We start from the raw sequence: 16,408 nt of genomic DNA on the forward strand, positions 1-16,408 counted from the left end.
AATCCTAACCTTTACCTTCCAGTTATCGGACATTCCCTCTCTACTCATGCCGCTGAGAGAAGGCTAGGAGAAGTCTATACTGCATACATTACACATATGAATTATTGTCACATTTATATATTTAATGATTGTTCGCATATGTTGTATTTAATAGTTAAATGCACAGGGACATACGTAGTATATGGTGAAATAAATACACACTAAACATACAGCCTATGCAAATTTTGAATCAATTTGAAACAAGACTGAAAACTCCAATAACTGATAAGAACATCTGGTATGGTTTGACATATTATATAATCTGTGTTATTCCTGTGTTGCGTTGCATAACTCGCCCTATATTGGCATGTAGCACACGTGTGACAAGCTGAAGCCGTGAAGCCACCATGGGGATTCCGGAACCATCCCTGCCGTTCCAGATTCTGCATCTGGGCCTGGGCCCACAGGCTGCCCGCCAGCGCCCCCCTCTAGATGGTCCCACACTGCCCCTCTCGTTGGAGCCCTGTCTGCCCCCGGTGCTGGAAGGAGGGCAGCGCACCGTGGCGGGACGTGGTAACAAAGCAGCTAATCCAGGCAGGAATTCGCTGAGCCGCGAGGGTCGGTCATTCAGCAGCGCGGCGGCATTAGCGACTCTCAAAGGGAACATTGTTGGTTTAAAGCAGAGGAGGGCCAGCTGCCTCGCCTCGCGCAAGTCTGCGCCGTGGTCGAGATTTGTTTGGAAGACGGAGGGAAAAGAGGGAAACATCGTCAGGCAGAACTCCCCTCCGTTTAACGACAGGTGGCTGGGAGCAGGGATGCATCTTTGCAGTTTAATTTCAGACAAAAGTGAGGCGAAGAAAGTTTTCGTTCTATACCACGGTGAAAGGGAACTACAAAGAAATGAAACCCACAGCTGATATTGGACAGAAACCTTTCAGTGGATTAGCGAAGGTGAATGGGGAGTCCATGGTACTGGAGTCAAAACAAATGTCATACCATGGTATCACCATGAAATACCCTGAGTTAACAGCAGGGTATTTGGCAGGGCAGCAATACACTTTCAGCAAGAGAAACAGCGCTCTTCAGAAACACCGCTGAGGGAGATAAGACCTTGCACAGAAGACCACGCGATAATCACTGACATACTGCTGTTCTCAGATCAGCGAGAAGCCAGAGGACGCATGAGAAGAGCCTCAGAGGCCCACCGTAGTTGCAGGGGGAAGAGTGACGGACAGGGCAGTAAAACAGTAATGTCCCAAAGCAGCATGGGATCATTTAAAGCTATTAGAGCCAACCTCCCCTTGGTGAAGGCATTGCTCCACAGCCTTTACAGTGGTCAGTGTCTTATCTAAAACACAACAGCCGTGTAAGAGCTAGAGTATCCGGATGATGATGTCACAGAGCACCCATTCACAGCCAGTGACGAAAATTCCAACCCCGGGTCCCTTCATTTACGTCAACGTGTAGCTAATAAATACAATTACTATGTAAGGTCACGTCAAGTAAACACCTCAACCAACCGGCTATGCATTGGTGACTGCCTCGATATTAACTATAAAACAATGTCAGTGAGGTCAGCTTGGGGTTGTGCATATTATCTGGTGAGAAAAGCAGACACTTTTATAGCATTTCTGATTAGTTCAATCATCAGTGTTCTATGTAGGTCCAGCCCAACAGTAAAAGTAGAACAAATATAGATAGTATCCATTTCCCCAAATGGGAAAACCTGATAAATTAAGAGACAAAGTACAGAAAAACAGAATTAAAATTCTTCAGAGAATAAAAAACCAAAAATTGAAAATTACTTTCATAAAACAGTAAAAACCAATTACACTGTAAAAAAAAAAAAAAACACAGGACAAACATTTAAGAAAACGAAAATGACTAAATGATAACTATATAACTGAAAAGGCAAATTTTAAAGTCACAGAAAGCATGGACATTTTTGGTACATTTTGGCCACTGTAGTATTAAATTACGTGCACATTGTACAGATACTGTACGTTCACAGCGTGGAGCAGACACAGAAAAGACTTGATGCCTGCACTCGGAAAGTTCTGCCTGTGTCTGTGAGGAAACAAAACAGTTATTCAGGGCGAGACCACACCTTAAACACAAGAACTGCTTATTAGCCGTCAGGTCATCGCTGTGGCAACGGTAAGTTTTATCGCTTCATCAGTGAGGGTGCTTTTAAAGGCGTACAATTAACCCGCTAAAAACGCTGGCCTCAACGAAAAAAACGTGACACGCTGAAATGGATTTCTCGGATCCCAGATAACAATCATGTCTGTTTTAATTCGTAAGCCTAACCGCAGTGGTTAGCCGTGTTTTCCGGAAATTTCTACCTGTTTACAAGGCAGTGAAGGGACGTTTATAGAGGGAAGCCTTTCCGCTCTGCCACATCAGAAATTAAACAGGCGTCTGATGGAAACGACAGGCAGGCAGCGGACTGTTATCATCCCCACTGTAATTTAGCCCTTTCAAAACACACTCAAGGACAAAAACAAACTTTCTAGTAAGAACCTGTTGAGCTCCTTCACCCTCAAAAAGCCTTCCCTTCTGAAAGGATCCTGTCATTCAAAGATATTACCCTTTCACATCCTGCTATGCATTCAGTGAAGAATTTTAACACAGACACCCAGAGCCCATGGATAACCAGTGCACTGAGAGAGAGGAGAAAAGAAAGAGAACTGACCTCAACTTCACCACAAAGATCATACCCCACGCTCAAACAATTCCTGTTTCCGTGGCGACATCAGCAACGCAGCACCTACTGTCAGGGGTAAGGAGAGGATCATGGTTTCCCCACTAACAGTGTCTATCCTGACCTAACTGTCAAAAATTCCACACGAAACAAAAGCACATCGGGGGCTTCAGAGAGGCATGCAAATCCTCTATTGGTGTTTCCCACCACAGCCACAGTGCACCCTGAGCATCGCCTGAATGAAACTTGGCTCAGAGGACCGCATGGCCATCATCCGCACAGCTGTTGAAGCCAAGCCTGGTCTACTCTGTGCCTGGTTGGGTCACCTCCAGAAGAAAACAAGGATTGCTTCAGAAAAGGGTAACTTTCCCCTCTAGCACAAATACTACAAACAAATCCTCCTTTAAAATGGAAACACTTATTACAGTGTAATAAACTGTCATTTTTCTGGGAATGGGGCTACAGAAATCGACTTGTATCACTAGTCTATGTCCCACTCACCTGTGTGTATGTGAAGGAGTGAGCGCTAGCTTGTCTAAAGCTGCCGTTAGTCTTTATTGATCTTTCAGCATTGTAAGGCCTATTGACCAGCGTTCACCCCTTTGTGTGTTGAAAGTTTCTTGAAACTTTACACTTTCTCCCCGCGAATGGCGGGGTCGTAAAGCTGTAAAAAAGCGAGAAAGGGAGCTGGGACCCTGCTGGGTTGATACCTGTGGCTGCGCGCGGGGTTGGCGACCGAGATCCCGAATTCCAATGGTATTAAACATGCGGGTAGCCACGCTAGCGACACAACGCGCAGTGTAGGTTACAAAGACAGGATGTCCGCCAAATTCCTCGGTGGCAGGTTCTGTAACCGGATAAGGCCCGGTGTTGCCGGGCCTACCTGCTGCATGACAGGACAGGGGCTTCCCTCATTACATTACAGTATTGTCATTTAACAGACGCTCTTACCCAGATTGACTTACATGGGTTACAATTTTAATATGTTATCCATTTATACAGCAGGATATTTACTGAGGTAATTCTGGATTAAGTACCATGCCCAAGGCTACAGCAGCAGCACCCCAGCAGGGAATTGAGCCGGCAACCTTTCAGCCCGACGGCTCCCGCGCCGCGGGAGTGAGCTCAGAGCTGGCGGAAGCACGGACCTGTAAACGGAGGCAGCACGGCGGGCTGGGAGAAGCCCAAAAGCGGGCGGAGATTTATGCGCTGCCGTGACAGCGAGCGCTCTCCCCCAACCTGCACGGGCAGAGGCGCAGACACGCCATTCACAAAGTATGCAGGAGAGCGGCGGCAGCGCTCCGCTCGGTAACCCGGGGATGACCCGGGAGCAGACCGGAGAGGGGGGGAGAGCCGAGGAATGCGCTGGCTGCCTGTGCGCACCTCCGGGGAGATCCACAACCTGGAGCCACACACAGGCTCCTCTGCAAGGGTCACGGCACGGACACACACTCACGCACAAGCGTACACACACACACACACACACACACACACACACACACACACACACACACACACACACACACACACATACACATATACACATACACACACATACCTCACATACATACACACACACACCTTACACACATGCACACACATATGCACACAAACACATACACACACATACCTCACATACATACACACACACACACACACACACACACATATCATACACACACGCACACATGCGCACACACATATGCACACACACGTGCACGATCACACACATGCGCGCACACACATACATACACGCTAAAACATATATACATGTACACACACACTCGCATGCGCACACATGCACGCGCGTGCACACACGCACACATACATACCCTAGAATATATACACATGTACACACACTTAAGTAAACACACCCACATACAAACACACCGATATACACAGGTAAATCCCCATACACACTCCTGCACGCACTCACTCACATTCTGAACAACAAAGACAAATAAACACGAATCCTGAGCAGAAACTGAACCATTCTTAATCTTTAAGAATCTCAAGTACTTAAGATTTAACCACCATACACTGATATTGCCAAGAAAAAAAAACAGCACTCTGACAATCTGCCAATTATTGTGTCTGTAGTCTCACCCCCCATGGCTGTATCTGAGCTCAGTCAGACTAAAGACAGCACTTCAGAGGCCCTGCTGACAATACATTTGCCACAGTGTCAGGAGCTGGGATGTGAAAACATCAACATCAAAACAAGACCCCTTTTTCGAAGATGGGAAAACACCAATCCGGCAGCATGTCCTGAGATCACTGACACTAATCCGGAGCTGCCGGGGCTAAAACGGGGTGACGCCCTTCTCGTTCTATGCGAGGGGGGGCGGAAGGTCTGTTTCCCGCTATTCTCCGCGATTCCCCCTCCCTTTCCTCCCATTGAGACGGCCATGGGGTCGGAGCTGCGTGTGACGGCAGCACTTTCCTGAACACATCCGTCCGTTTCCTCTTCGCTCCAACACTTTGTTTGCATCTGAAAAGCTAAACAAGAGGAATGACAACGGCATCGACAACACAGCGAGACCATAGTGAGACTGTAACAAGACTGTAGTGAGACCATGGTGAAACCACGGTGAGACCACACTCAGACGGCAGTGAGACCATAAAGAAACTTCTCTTAAAAGACGGCAGACCCACCTGATCGACCTTTTCAGACTTCTGCTCGGTTAGCAAAACTTCCGCTTGGTTAGACAAATCCAAGACTAGCACCCAGTATCTGATCACTGAGTGAAATCTGATGTAAAGTAAAGCTGCTCTTTCAGATCATTGTTAGCCAATACAAGTACCACAGTGTGATGTAACTTAAGAAAGCTCTTTTGAATCACTGTTTAGTGCCATGTGAACACTATGCTAATGTTCCTCCTATAGATCATTATTAGGCTCTACACATGCACTTCACTATGATCTAGGTTTGCTGCTCACAATGATACCTGTTCAAAAACCTGCCTCTAGCACATGTACCTTACTTTACTAATACATTCTTCATTCATCACCACTACCATTAGCTGTGCCCCACAATTTAAACTTTCGAATCAACATTGACAAGTCATTCCGAAAGGGTGGAATTACAGTCTTGAAAATAGGAGACTTCTTTGTTAAAAAAGATGGCGGTCAGATCTGTATTTTCTTCTGAAATTCAACCCCCCTTTGTTTAAGACCACCTCAGGCTAAAAAAAAAAAAACTTGCAAAGCACCAAACCCAGAGATGATACAAGACACTTCACGTAATTTCCCCAAACGTCTGTTGCTCAGGAAACAAGGATGACAGCCTGACTGACTGTCAGCTGTCAGCTCTCAAACTTCAGACCCTTCTAATGTACTTAATGACATGTTGCACGAATACTTCCACACTGGCAGGCAGTATCCCCACACAGAAGTTCTCTTTACTAATTCACACTCCAGGAGCCCTAATCCCTAATGGTACTATCTGCCCACTACATCTTAATAGGTTTCACAATCACAAAGAATAAAGTGCTGCCAGGCTATACTGTCTGTGTGTGTATAATCTGTGATGTAAAATTCATTTCTATATCAAAATAAGGCTACATGAGTACTGCTAAGAAACTGACATGATTGACAACGCAGGGTAGCTCCACCCAGCATGGGCTTTATGAAGCCACACTCTCCCATAACAAATAATTAGTAATTATTATTTATCCCCAACTGTAATCATATACAGGGGTATTTTATGCTTTATGGTGCTGGGATATATTATCACTCAACCGGCAAACTTAATTAGAAACTCCCAACTTGTGCAAGACTGTCTCTTTCTTCTCGTGAATCGACAGACTTTGTGCATTTGCCAAGTTTACATCAATGGAGGAAATTAAACCAAACTGCACTGCAGTAACACCTGTGGACTTTCTTTCACAGACTTAAAAAAAAAAGAAAAACACATTTCCACACCATGAATTAAGTCTGTAACGATTACACTGTCGGGTTAGCGTCTCCTCTCCATTCTGTGATTTAGAGGCTGTCTGGATTGCGTTGGTGTGGCTAGGCTAGTCATTCATCCTTGGACTTGGATGAAGCATTTTAAATGACTTGTCTGTGAGACTTCCCTTGTGATTCTGAATGATGAACAGCAGGCAGTGATGGTCTTTGAGGGAGACAGGGCGGCTACGCTGGCCCTGGTGACCCTTGAACTGCGTTGAGCACAATGTATGGGGCCATCTAAAGTAGCCGGGGATCTGAGTTTAGGTGTAGTTGTTACCAGTATAACTGTCAGCAAACACATCACATAACTGCTGCAGAGGTCTGCTCCTCCCACGGCTCCTCTCCCCTCAACACACCTACCACTTCCTCCATCATACAGCAGCTGAGTCACTGCAACTCTCAGAGCTTAACCCTCTGAACTTCTCCTTAGAAACCCTGAGGGGAGAATCTGCCACCTCATTTCACAGCTACAGGTGTGTGTGTGTGTGTGTGTGCATGTGTGTTCATGCGCACAGGTTTGTGTGTGTCTGTCTGCGCATGTACGTGTACAGTAAGTGTGTGCTGTGTGTGTGCGCATTTTAGCGCATTTTTAGTGCATTTTTTTTTTTACATCAGCGCCCTGGTCTTTTCTCTTCCCTCATTAGAGGAGTAGAAAGGGCTGGGATTACCTCAACTTTGACCCACCTTGCTAATAACAAGCGACCGAAGCAGGGCTGATGGCTGGAGAATTGTACCTGGCACCGTCCCAGGCGGCCTCCAGCAGAGGCCTTCAGTACCGGGTTATTAAATTGTGATTAGCAGGTGGGCCTAAATTTGATTTAACCCCCAGCCAAATCACCGTTCCCTGCTATAATAGATATTTCACAGCTGTGCATGTTAGTGGAATGAACTGGACAGCTATGCGCATTCTCAGAATGAACACGTTTCCACGGGGCGTTTTAATCCCAGTGACTCAAAGTTTTCTGAAGGCTAATCTGGGCAGAGATTTTGAATATATTTGGGAATTCAGAGCCTGAGTTCAACTCACTGCGTACATAACACAGCCAGGGTAGTGAATCTTCAGCTGCAGAAAGACTGAGACTCAAAAACCTCTATTAACATACACTGAAGCTCAAAATGACAGCTTCGGGGAGGGTATGGTACAGGAATGAGAGGAGTTGGAGGGAGAAGGAATATAGAGATAGACACTGGAGATGGAAGCTCTGGCTGATTTCTTGAGACGGAGTCCTCCGATTGCTTGAGGCAGAGCACTCCCGACGCATGCCGACATACTGTGACACTCCTGAAACTGCAGTTAGCATGGAACAGAGAATGACAAGACAGCAAATATCACAGAAGAGAGACAGAGGAATTCTACACAGAAGATACAACACGGCTACAACTGCGTCATCAGTCAGTTAATCAAGCAATCCATATGCATTTAGCGCGTTTCCCTCCGTCCCAATAAAACCTGAGTTACAGGTCAGGAAACATACAAAAATAGCAGTCTTTACAGTGAAAATAAAAACTTTAGGAGAGATGAGGTTGGAGAGATGGGAGCTTGCCATGCCAGATGCTTCACAAAAATGTGAGGAGGAAGCTGAACTCGTGCAAGCTCTGAAAATGTTCCTACGTTTCAAGTTTGGGCAGTGCGTGTGTTTTAAGACCAAAGGCTAGAGAAAGCTTCCAGAGCGCTCCACTAATAGCCCACGGAAAGGAATTTGGATTTGTTGTGAAAGCAGAGTAGGCGTGACAAGACTTTTGTTTCTTTCGAAAAACAAAAGGAGGTGGTTAAAAACTAATTCCAGAGATACCTTACACTAAAGGGGGAAACGCTCCTCAGACTCTCCAGGTTACCATGGTAATTAGGAAGGGGTCAGACAAAGCAATATATGAGCATGGCAAAGCCTTGTTGGAGGGTCATGGTGGTGTGTGTGTGTGTGTGTGTGTGTGTGTCTGTGTGTGTGTGAGAGAGAGAGAGAAGGGGGAGGGGGCTGTGAGACCCTGCCTCTCTTTTCTGCTGAATAATGACAAGTTATTCCCATGTGAAGGCAAAGGGAACCCTTTCATTTTAAAAAGGCAGTCATTAAGCCATTAAAGACAGGCCATGCCCCCTGTAAAGAGTCACAGTAACCCACATACACAGTCAGAAAGCAGCTAGTTTGTCTGTCACCAAGATACAGAGAATTCACCATCTCCTCAAGCACGGCACCAATCCACGTAGAACACCCAACACACCGCTTCACACCCCAGATGCAGCTTAACCTGAGGGTGCGTGGTGCAGTGGTTACAGCAGAAGGGTGTAGGGTCAAATCCCAGGCAGGACACCAATGTTGTGCCTCAGTACAAGATATTTTACCTAAAATGATCCGCGAAGGTCATGCTCTACACACAAGGTACTATATGTACACAATTAAACATAGCAGGCATTGTAAGTGCCACCAGATAAAGGCGCCCTCCAAAGAATCAAACCATATGAGATAAGGGTACACCAAGGTAGGCAATATTCAGCACTTGAAGATATTTTTCCACAGACTGCAGCCTCCCACACTTTAAAAATCAGGCGAGCGAAAGTGACGGTGGAGTTATTTTTAGCCGCACATTCAGCCGCCGATGCCGCTCACCCCACCACGCGCGCGCACTCCCACCCACTCACACGCGCCGCACGACATGTGCGCCTGTGCCTGAAAGACGGGTCGCCGCTTTCCACCGCACAATGACACGTACAAGCCCGTGGTAAAAATAAAAAAAATAATAAAGAAGGACTCTAACAAAACGCGCTATATGAAGACTCCGCTGCTTTCAGCGCAGCCCCCGCGGGCCCATTAAAGAAGCGCTGAAGATGTGAGCCGTACACCGTCCTGCGCGGATATAGTCCCGTAACAAAGCCAGGCGCTAGCTTGCCTTAAGACACACGCTTGCTTTCACGGAGGAGGACCGCCGATCATGTTGCAACCACCCAGCCGTGTCGCACCTGTGTTCGAGGGCTCTCCCTCCCCGTAATATGCTGCACGGCCCACCTGGCTGTTTTCTTACACCTACCCACCACCACGAGGGAAAACTGTCCACAATGGACAGTGTGTGGGCAGCAGTGTGGTGTAGTGGTAAAGAGGGCTGGTGACCAAAAGACCAAAAGTAGTTGCTGGTTTGATTCCACAATGGGGCACTGTTGTTGTACACTTGGGCAAGGTACTTAACCCGCAACTGCCTCAGTAAATCAAACTGCATGAATGGATGAAAAACTGTAACCTAGTTAAGTCACTCTGCATAAGAGCATTTGCTAAAATACGATAATGTAATGTAAAACTTTGCAATGTTTGACAGACCCCAAAATTCTAGCAAGGAGATGAACCCTGATTCAAGACCACTGCAACAGTAGGGTATTGTAACTAGCCAGTATAAAAATAGACAACTAGGACATGGATGGTTCAACAAACTTTAAATATATTTTATCAAACAACTCAGTGATAGTCAGCTAATCTTCCCTACCTAACATGTAAATTACTGCCATCGAGGAACCTTTGAATATTGGCTGTCACTGAGGTATTTAACAACATAGTTGTGGATGAAACACTGCCAAAGGCGGTCGGTTGCGGAGAAGGGAAGTATATAAATGTTTGTTTAGTGCTGTTTTAGGAATAGCTGATTGACAGTTTCATCTGGGAAAATCTGATAAAGTATGTTAAAGGTAGTGTCTGGGAGTGCGGCAGGTTACGAAACATCGGAGGTAACTCCCCATACCAAAGACAAGAGAGCTCATTGTTCAGGCAGTTTCAAATAAAAAGGAGACCAAAATAATATGCATCCCAGTATTTCTTGTTTATTTATGTATAATCGCGAGGAAGTCCAATGCACTCCTACACTGAGCTCAGTAAATCATTCACTTGGCATTTTCTCAATAGGAAAAAAATATATATAAAAACAACCGCTGCCTTCGTCACACTCTGGTAAATTTAACTCATTTTGCCCAAACAGACATGTCTTCAACTTATGATAAAGCTGCATGCAAAACAAACAAGAAATACTTGGGATAGATTGTCTTTCCCCTCTGGTTTTGAATACCCTGGTCTCCAGTGAACCTCCTTTCATCACTTTCTTTCACATCTTAAAAAAAACACACTTCCTTTTTGTTTTCTACTGAAAATACAACTAGAAAGTCACTGTGCGTGTAATGTATCCACTCCAGTATATGTCATGCCTTTATGAAACTGCCTCCACTACTTCAAAAGACAGACTAAAGCCAATGCTACACCTCTGGTTTAAACTATGGGTCAGAGGCACCTGTTGTATCTTTGAATTAAATCATAGGGATGCTGAAAACGAATCAACTGCTCCAATAATAAGTTAAATTAACTGTTATTATGACCAACTTTCCAATTCACTGTTAACTGGTGCCTTGCAACAAAGTTGGAAATGAAGGCAAAATGTAATCAAAGTTTGATTAAATTATGCACTTAATCAAACTTACATTAAAGTTAACTTAGAGATAGCATGTTTTGTTTTACCAGGAAATGTTCCTAGTTGTGCCATCCCTGCTTGTGTGGTTCAGGCTTTGCAAAAAAAGGTTAAAACTACAGGAGTAAGAATTAGGTTTTCCAATGGTTAAACATTCAAAGGATTATCAGTAACCTTTGTTATCAGTTAACCTGCCAGAGCTAGGGAACCCACAGCTAGCTATGATCTGACGCGCCAACCTGTCTGGTAGGTAAGTCCTTTCCACAGACACAACTCACAAACAAGTCACAATCTGAATGGCAGGTTGAATTTCCTCTTTCAAAAGACAAGGAAAAGTTTTTTTTTCCTCTACTGGTTCCAGCTGTTAAAAGCATATTTATTGACATACTAAGTCTTGAGCTGTTGAGGCACAGCACAATGAGAGAGAGAGAGAGAGAGAGAGAGAGAGAGAGAGAGAAAAAATACTCTGTTTACATAACCCTGTACTTAAGCAAAGAATTCAACAGTTGGGCTACTTTTCAACTCCAATGCTTCTCTGGGGCAGATACAGCTCTGTGTCTGACAGATCTCAGAGGTAGCCATGGCTTCCATTGTCCGTCTTGGAAAGGCTGTCCCCCTTTCAGTCTAACAGCATGACCAAAATACCCACCACCACCACCACCCCCACCCCCCGGTTCAGCCAGTGTCACTGCCTCTCACTGTTTTGACCCTTTCGGTTGTAATTACCGAGGAATGTTAGGGCTGCATCACTTGCTCTGAATAACAGGCACAAAAGATGCATCACAGTGGGCCTTTTCAATGTACAGACACCAGGGAGTACTGCTGGTGTAAAAAGATATGGAAAAAGTCAAACATGCAAGTTGTTGTCTCAGGACAAGCCAAAACAGTTAATGAGGCCTGCTAGTTCTTTCATAATAATCAACAACTGCAGTACAAAGCTGCTCTCTCATTCATTCTGGTACAGGCCAGCTCTGAGGAATACACATCAATCCAGTGTCTCACTTTTCCAGGAAGACACGGTGTTGAAGTGACTCTTTTGTCACTGTTATGGATTATGCCCATGAATAAGAGTCTAGTGACCTGAAAAACTCCAGACAGACAGAAAACCGAAAATTCTGCTCAACTGTCAACATGGTTAGCAACAGCAGGGAAGTCCGCTCCAATGCTAGGTGTCATCAACAGTACCTAAAGGTGCGATCAAGATGGAGAAAGTTTGCAAATAAATCATGAGATAACCAGATAGCACAAGTCCCCTCATGTCTTTCAAGTCGTGACCTGTTCTAGCTGTCCTGAAGGGAGCCTCAAGAGCTGTGGACAAGAAATAATTTATTGACATGCTAATTACATTTGCTTTCACTCCTTCGCCTGCCTTTTCTCATATTGTCAGGGTCACAAGTTTTTCTTGGTGTGTTTTTCACACCAGTATTTTCATCCTCCATCCACACAGCAGAGATCAATACAATTTATCAACTCACAAACTCACCAGTTATTCAATTGCTTGCTTTTCTTACTTCAGGTACCTAATTAGTTTAAATTTGATTAGAAAGTCCTGGCGCCACACTGATTGAGGGGAATCTATCGCTGTCTAAGAAAAGATAAGATAAACTTTATGGGCCCCAGGAGGAAATCTGTAGTGGGACAAGCAGTCAAGCACTGCTGGGCAGGTAACATTACAGACATCACAGACAATACTAAATAGATAGATGGCAAAATATGAACATGCAAAATTCACAATGTACAAGTGTACACGTTTAGATTAAAAGTTCTAAAGGTCTAAGCAGTCTCAGTAGAATTCATTACAGCTTTGTGTGGTGTTAAAATCAGGACTGAGTGCTGATGGAACGTGTAAGGCCTTGCTGATGGGAGAAGCTGGTTTCCCTGCTTACAACAACAGAGGGGTCTGAGATCATGACCAGACAGCACACTTCAAAGAGTTACTGTACAAAAATAAGGAGCTGCGTGCCTGTGTTTTTTTTTCCCCTCAGCATTCACAAACAACAAAAAGAAACTCTTATCTGCAATCCCCAAGTGCAACTTTTCAGCAGGAATTATCTGATCACTGGTGTGGAATGGCATCCACATCTCACAGGAAGCCCGGCCGCTCCCATCAAGTGTATGACAAGGAGCAGGGACAGAATTTTTCAGCTTTACTCCCACTGATAACACGGCATTGAGCTCAGGAAACAACTGCAGGGATATCCGGGAAGGAGGTGGAACGCGGAAACCAAACAAGCTGAACGCAACACATGAAAAGTTTTGCTTGTTATCGGGTTTGGTTTGTTTTTCCCCACAAATGTCATGTTAGTTACCCGATACAGTGCTGGCAACAAAACATTGTCTCTTTCTCGAATCTGTGACATTATCATAGCACTTAAAGTATGCTTTTACACTTTTAAAGTCCGGACATTCTAAATTCGTTACAAGATTGGTTTGGTAGGAAGGATGCCCACTCACAACACACACTCCCTCACACCTCTACTGAAAAAGACAATTCTCTAAACTGAATAGCACACATTACAAGTGTTGGCATTCAGTTTCCGGAGCACGAGAAAATGCATGGGGTCAATACACCATCATGTAAGTCTCGCCTTTAACCTGACCCGGGAACAAGGTGAATGCAATTCATCTTACGTGAAATGATGTAAAGCGCTGATGTGATGGTTCTCTTTTATAAAGAAATAAGCAGTGCGTTGCTTACCCAGGCACTTGATCTCGAATCCTCGCGGCGGCTTGAGCGACCTCCTCATCCATCCCTCCCGCAGCACCTCCAGGTGATCCTCCTTTCCCTGAATGAGCAGCACGTGCTCGTCTATCCAGCCGAGGAAGAAAGTCTCTGATATGGCGTCGGTGACCTTTTTGTTCCAGAAGTGCTGCATGTTCTCGGCTTTGAAGTCCGCGAATATCTCGTAGCCCGTGTGGTGATGCTGCAGCTTCTCGGTCACCGTGGGCGAGTCCTCGGCGCCGACCCGAGACAGCACTATGGCCAGGGAATGGGGCGCGATCTGCAGAAACTTATCCATCCTCTACGCTAGGGCATCGTTAACGATGTAAATCTTGAATTATACCTCCGTCCTGTCGGGCGCAGCAGTCTGTTATGCGTGGTGTTTTATTACGTACTTTGTTAAATTTCCAAAACGAGCACATTGCTCCAAGAATTGCAATGAACAATTACTTCAAACACACGCACACCCAAAGAAATCAAATCTACTAGCTAGCTATATGCATGTACACCGGGCATAGTCAGTCTAAACAATGTACAAACGGAATGCCACATCCATGTACAAAATGTACATCCGTGATGTCTCGAAACACGTTTTCATAACACCACACAGGTAATAGCCGTATTCGCGCTGTCCGTCAGAGCCACGTTGTGAAATTAGCTTGCCGTAAAGCGACTGAATGGACAAACAGCCAGCTACCTCTCCTCACCTTTTGCTCAGGACACCATAGCTACATTCCGTAGCTGTGACCTACTTCCCAAGACATCGCTCACCGACGACCGCGGTTCCTTCACATGAACGCATATCGATTCGCATCAGAGAGGGATCGCGGCTTCCAGGCTCCCCGGACTGGCGATGACTTCATCGGGTTCCTGCGCGTTACAGTGCTCCTCAACGCTGCTACGTCCAGCCAGCTACCTCTTTCCCCCGTGCAATATGTGCAGCAGAAACCCGCCGCTCCGGTTTTATATTGACAGGCGGCCTGCGGTTGTTTTATTGCGCCAGGTTGAGTTCCATTCAGAATAATCTCAGGTGCCGCGCAGAGGGCTTTTTTTTAATCAAACGGCGACCGGTTAGGACGCCCGTCTGCCGCCGCTCCGAGCCGCCTCCTCAGCCTAGGGCGGTGTGAGGCAGGGACCGTGGGAGACGGACTCCCGCAGGTTCAGCCGCTGCGAGGGGAGCGGAGGAGAAGCAGCATCGCCAGATGTTTGCCATGACTCCACCTACAGGCGGGCTGGCAAACATCGCGAGCACGGCGCGCGCGCCCGGGCAACAGGTGAGGCGGTCGGTAACCTGGCGGCTCTGCGCTCCCTTACTGCCCGCAGTGATTTCCCCTTTTACTGAGAGACGGAAATCCTGTTACCTTTAGTATGTTTCAAAATTGTCAACAGTTATTTTTTGGAGGCTAACAGATGTTTATCAATTTAATTTCGGAAAGGATGTAAGAACCAACACAGCCGTCTCATTAAGATGGTTAAATACTTTAATGTAATCTCTCGTTAAATCTCGTTAAATTGAGATGCTACAACCACAACAAATACTACAACAACTGCAAACGCATTATTGGAGTGGATTTGGAGCAGTTTTGGATAATTTGTAGAGGTTGTGCATAGTTTCCGCTAAGACCTAACTGTTATTTAACTAAAAGTTCAATATTAATCAAAAGTTTAGAATGCGTTTAGTGGAGTCATCTTAAACAGAATTTAAACACCACAGGTTTTGTCAATAATCAGATTTCCTAGCGTAATATATAGAATTAAGCAGGGTCATGTGGATATTGTCTTATTTATTCACCACTGCATTCATTTAAATGCTCTGTATTGTAGTGTACACGGTGTTATCTTAATGATGCCACATCTAACCCCAATCATATTCAGTAAATAACAAAATGCACAATAGATAACAAATCATAAGCTCGCATTATATACTGAAAGTGCTACAGGTTTGTTAAGTGGGAAACCTAAGAAGCCAAAAGAACATGAGACAGTTTAAAAACAGTCAAACAAAAAAAGAAAAAAAAAACATAGAAACAACAACAAATAGACCAAATAGAAAGGAGAAGTAAGCATCTTGCAGGAAACTGATGAGGTCCTATCCTTGCTCTAAGGACGTCAGTGTTTGTTTTGTTTGTGTTAACCTCGGTTCCAGGTCTGGTCCGCTTTGTTAAGGTTTGAATACCCTGATCCAGTATCTAACTAAAGGCCATCTTTGTGGTGCGGTGAAGAGACAGCCTAGATGTGGTATTGGGTGTCAGTAGCTCAAATGCCCCTTATCCCCCAGGCCAGCCAAGCAGTCCCCTCAGGCTTAGTATCATGTGTATGTGCAAGTACTTTCTCCCTCAGTCTCTCATCCAGGATCCCCTTACCTGCTGGATTTCTAAACACAAATCATTTCTGTGTAAAATATGACCACTGACTCAGGATCAGCGGCTGGAATCAGAATCAGTCTATACACTTCAGAGACATGCAGGAGGAACCTAAAAAATCACAGCAGATTTTTGCCTGGAACACATCTTGTTTGACTTATACACAACATTTAGTAGATGGAGTCAGTTACACTGACTAAAAGGGCCCAAATAGTGTTTACTGCCATATGCTGAAGCGAACTGATCACTGAG

The 16,408-nt window shown here is 45.2% G+C and overlaps 1 protein-coding gene across 1 annotated transcript in view; it reads right to left on the bottom strand.

The window, feature by feature from the left end:
- stox2a (storkhead box 2a) overlaps window positions 1–14,420 on the bottom strand; it is an 81,502-nt gene extending 67,082 nt beyond the window's left edge. Inside the window, exon 1 of the mRNA XM_036517006.1 lies at window positions 13,770–14,420. Coding sequence (XP_036372899.1) covers window positions 13,770–14,091 — 322 coding nt within the window. The 5' untranslated portion in view covers window positions 14,092–14,420. The remainder of the gene's footprint in view (window positions 1–13,769) is intronic.
- Between the last annotated feature and the right edge of the window lie 1,988 nt (window positions 14,421–16,408).

This window comes from Megalops cyprinoides, chromosome 22 (genome assembly GCF_013368585.1).
Source record: "Megalops cyprinoides isolate fMegCyp1 chromosome 22, fMegCyp1.pri, whole genome shotgun sequence".
NCBI classification, from domain to species: Eukaryota; Metazoa; Chordata; class Actinopteri; order Elopiformes; family Megalopidae; genus Megalops; species Megalops cyprinoides.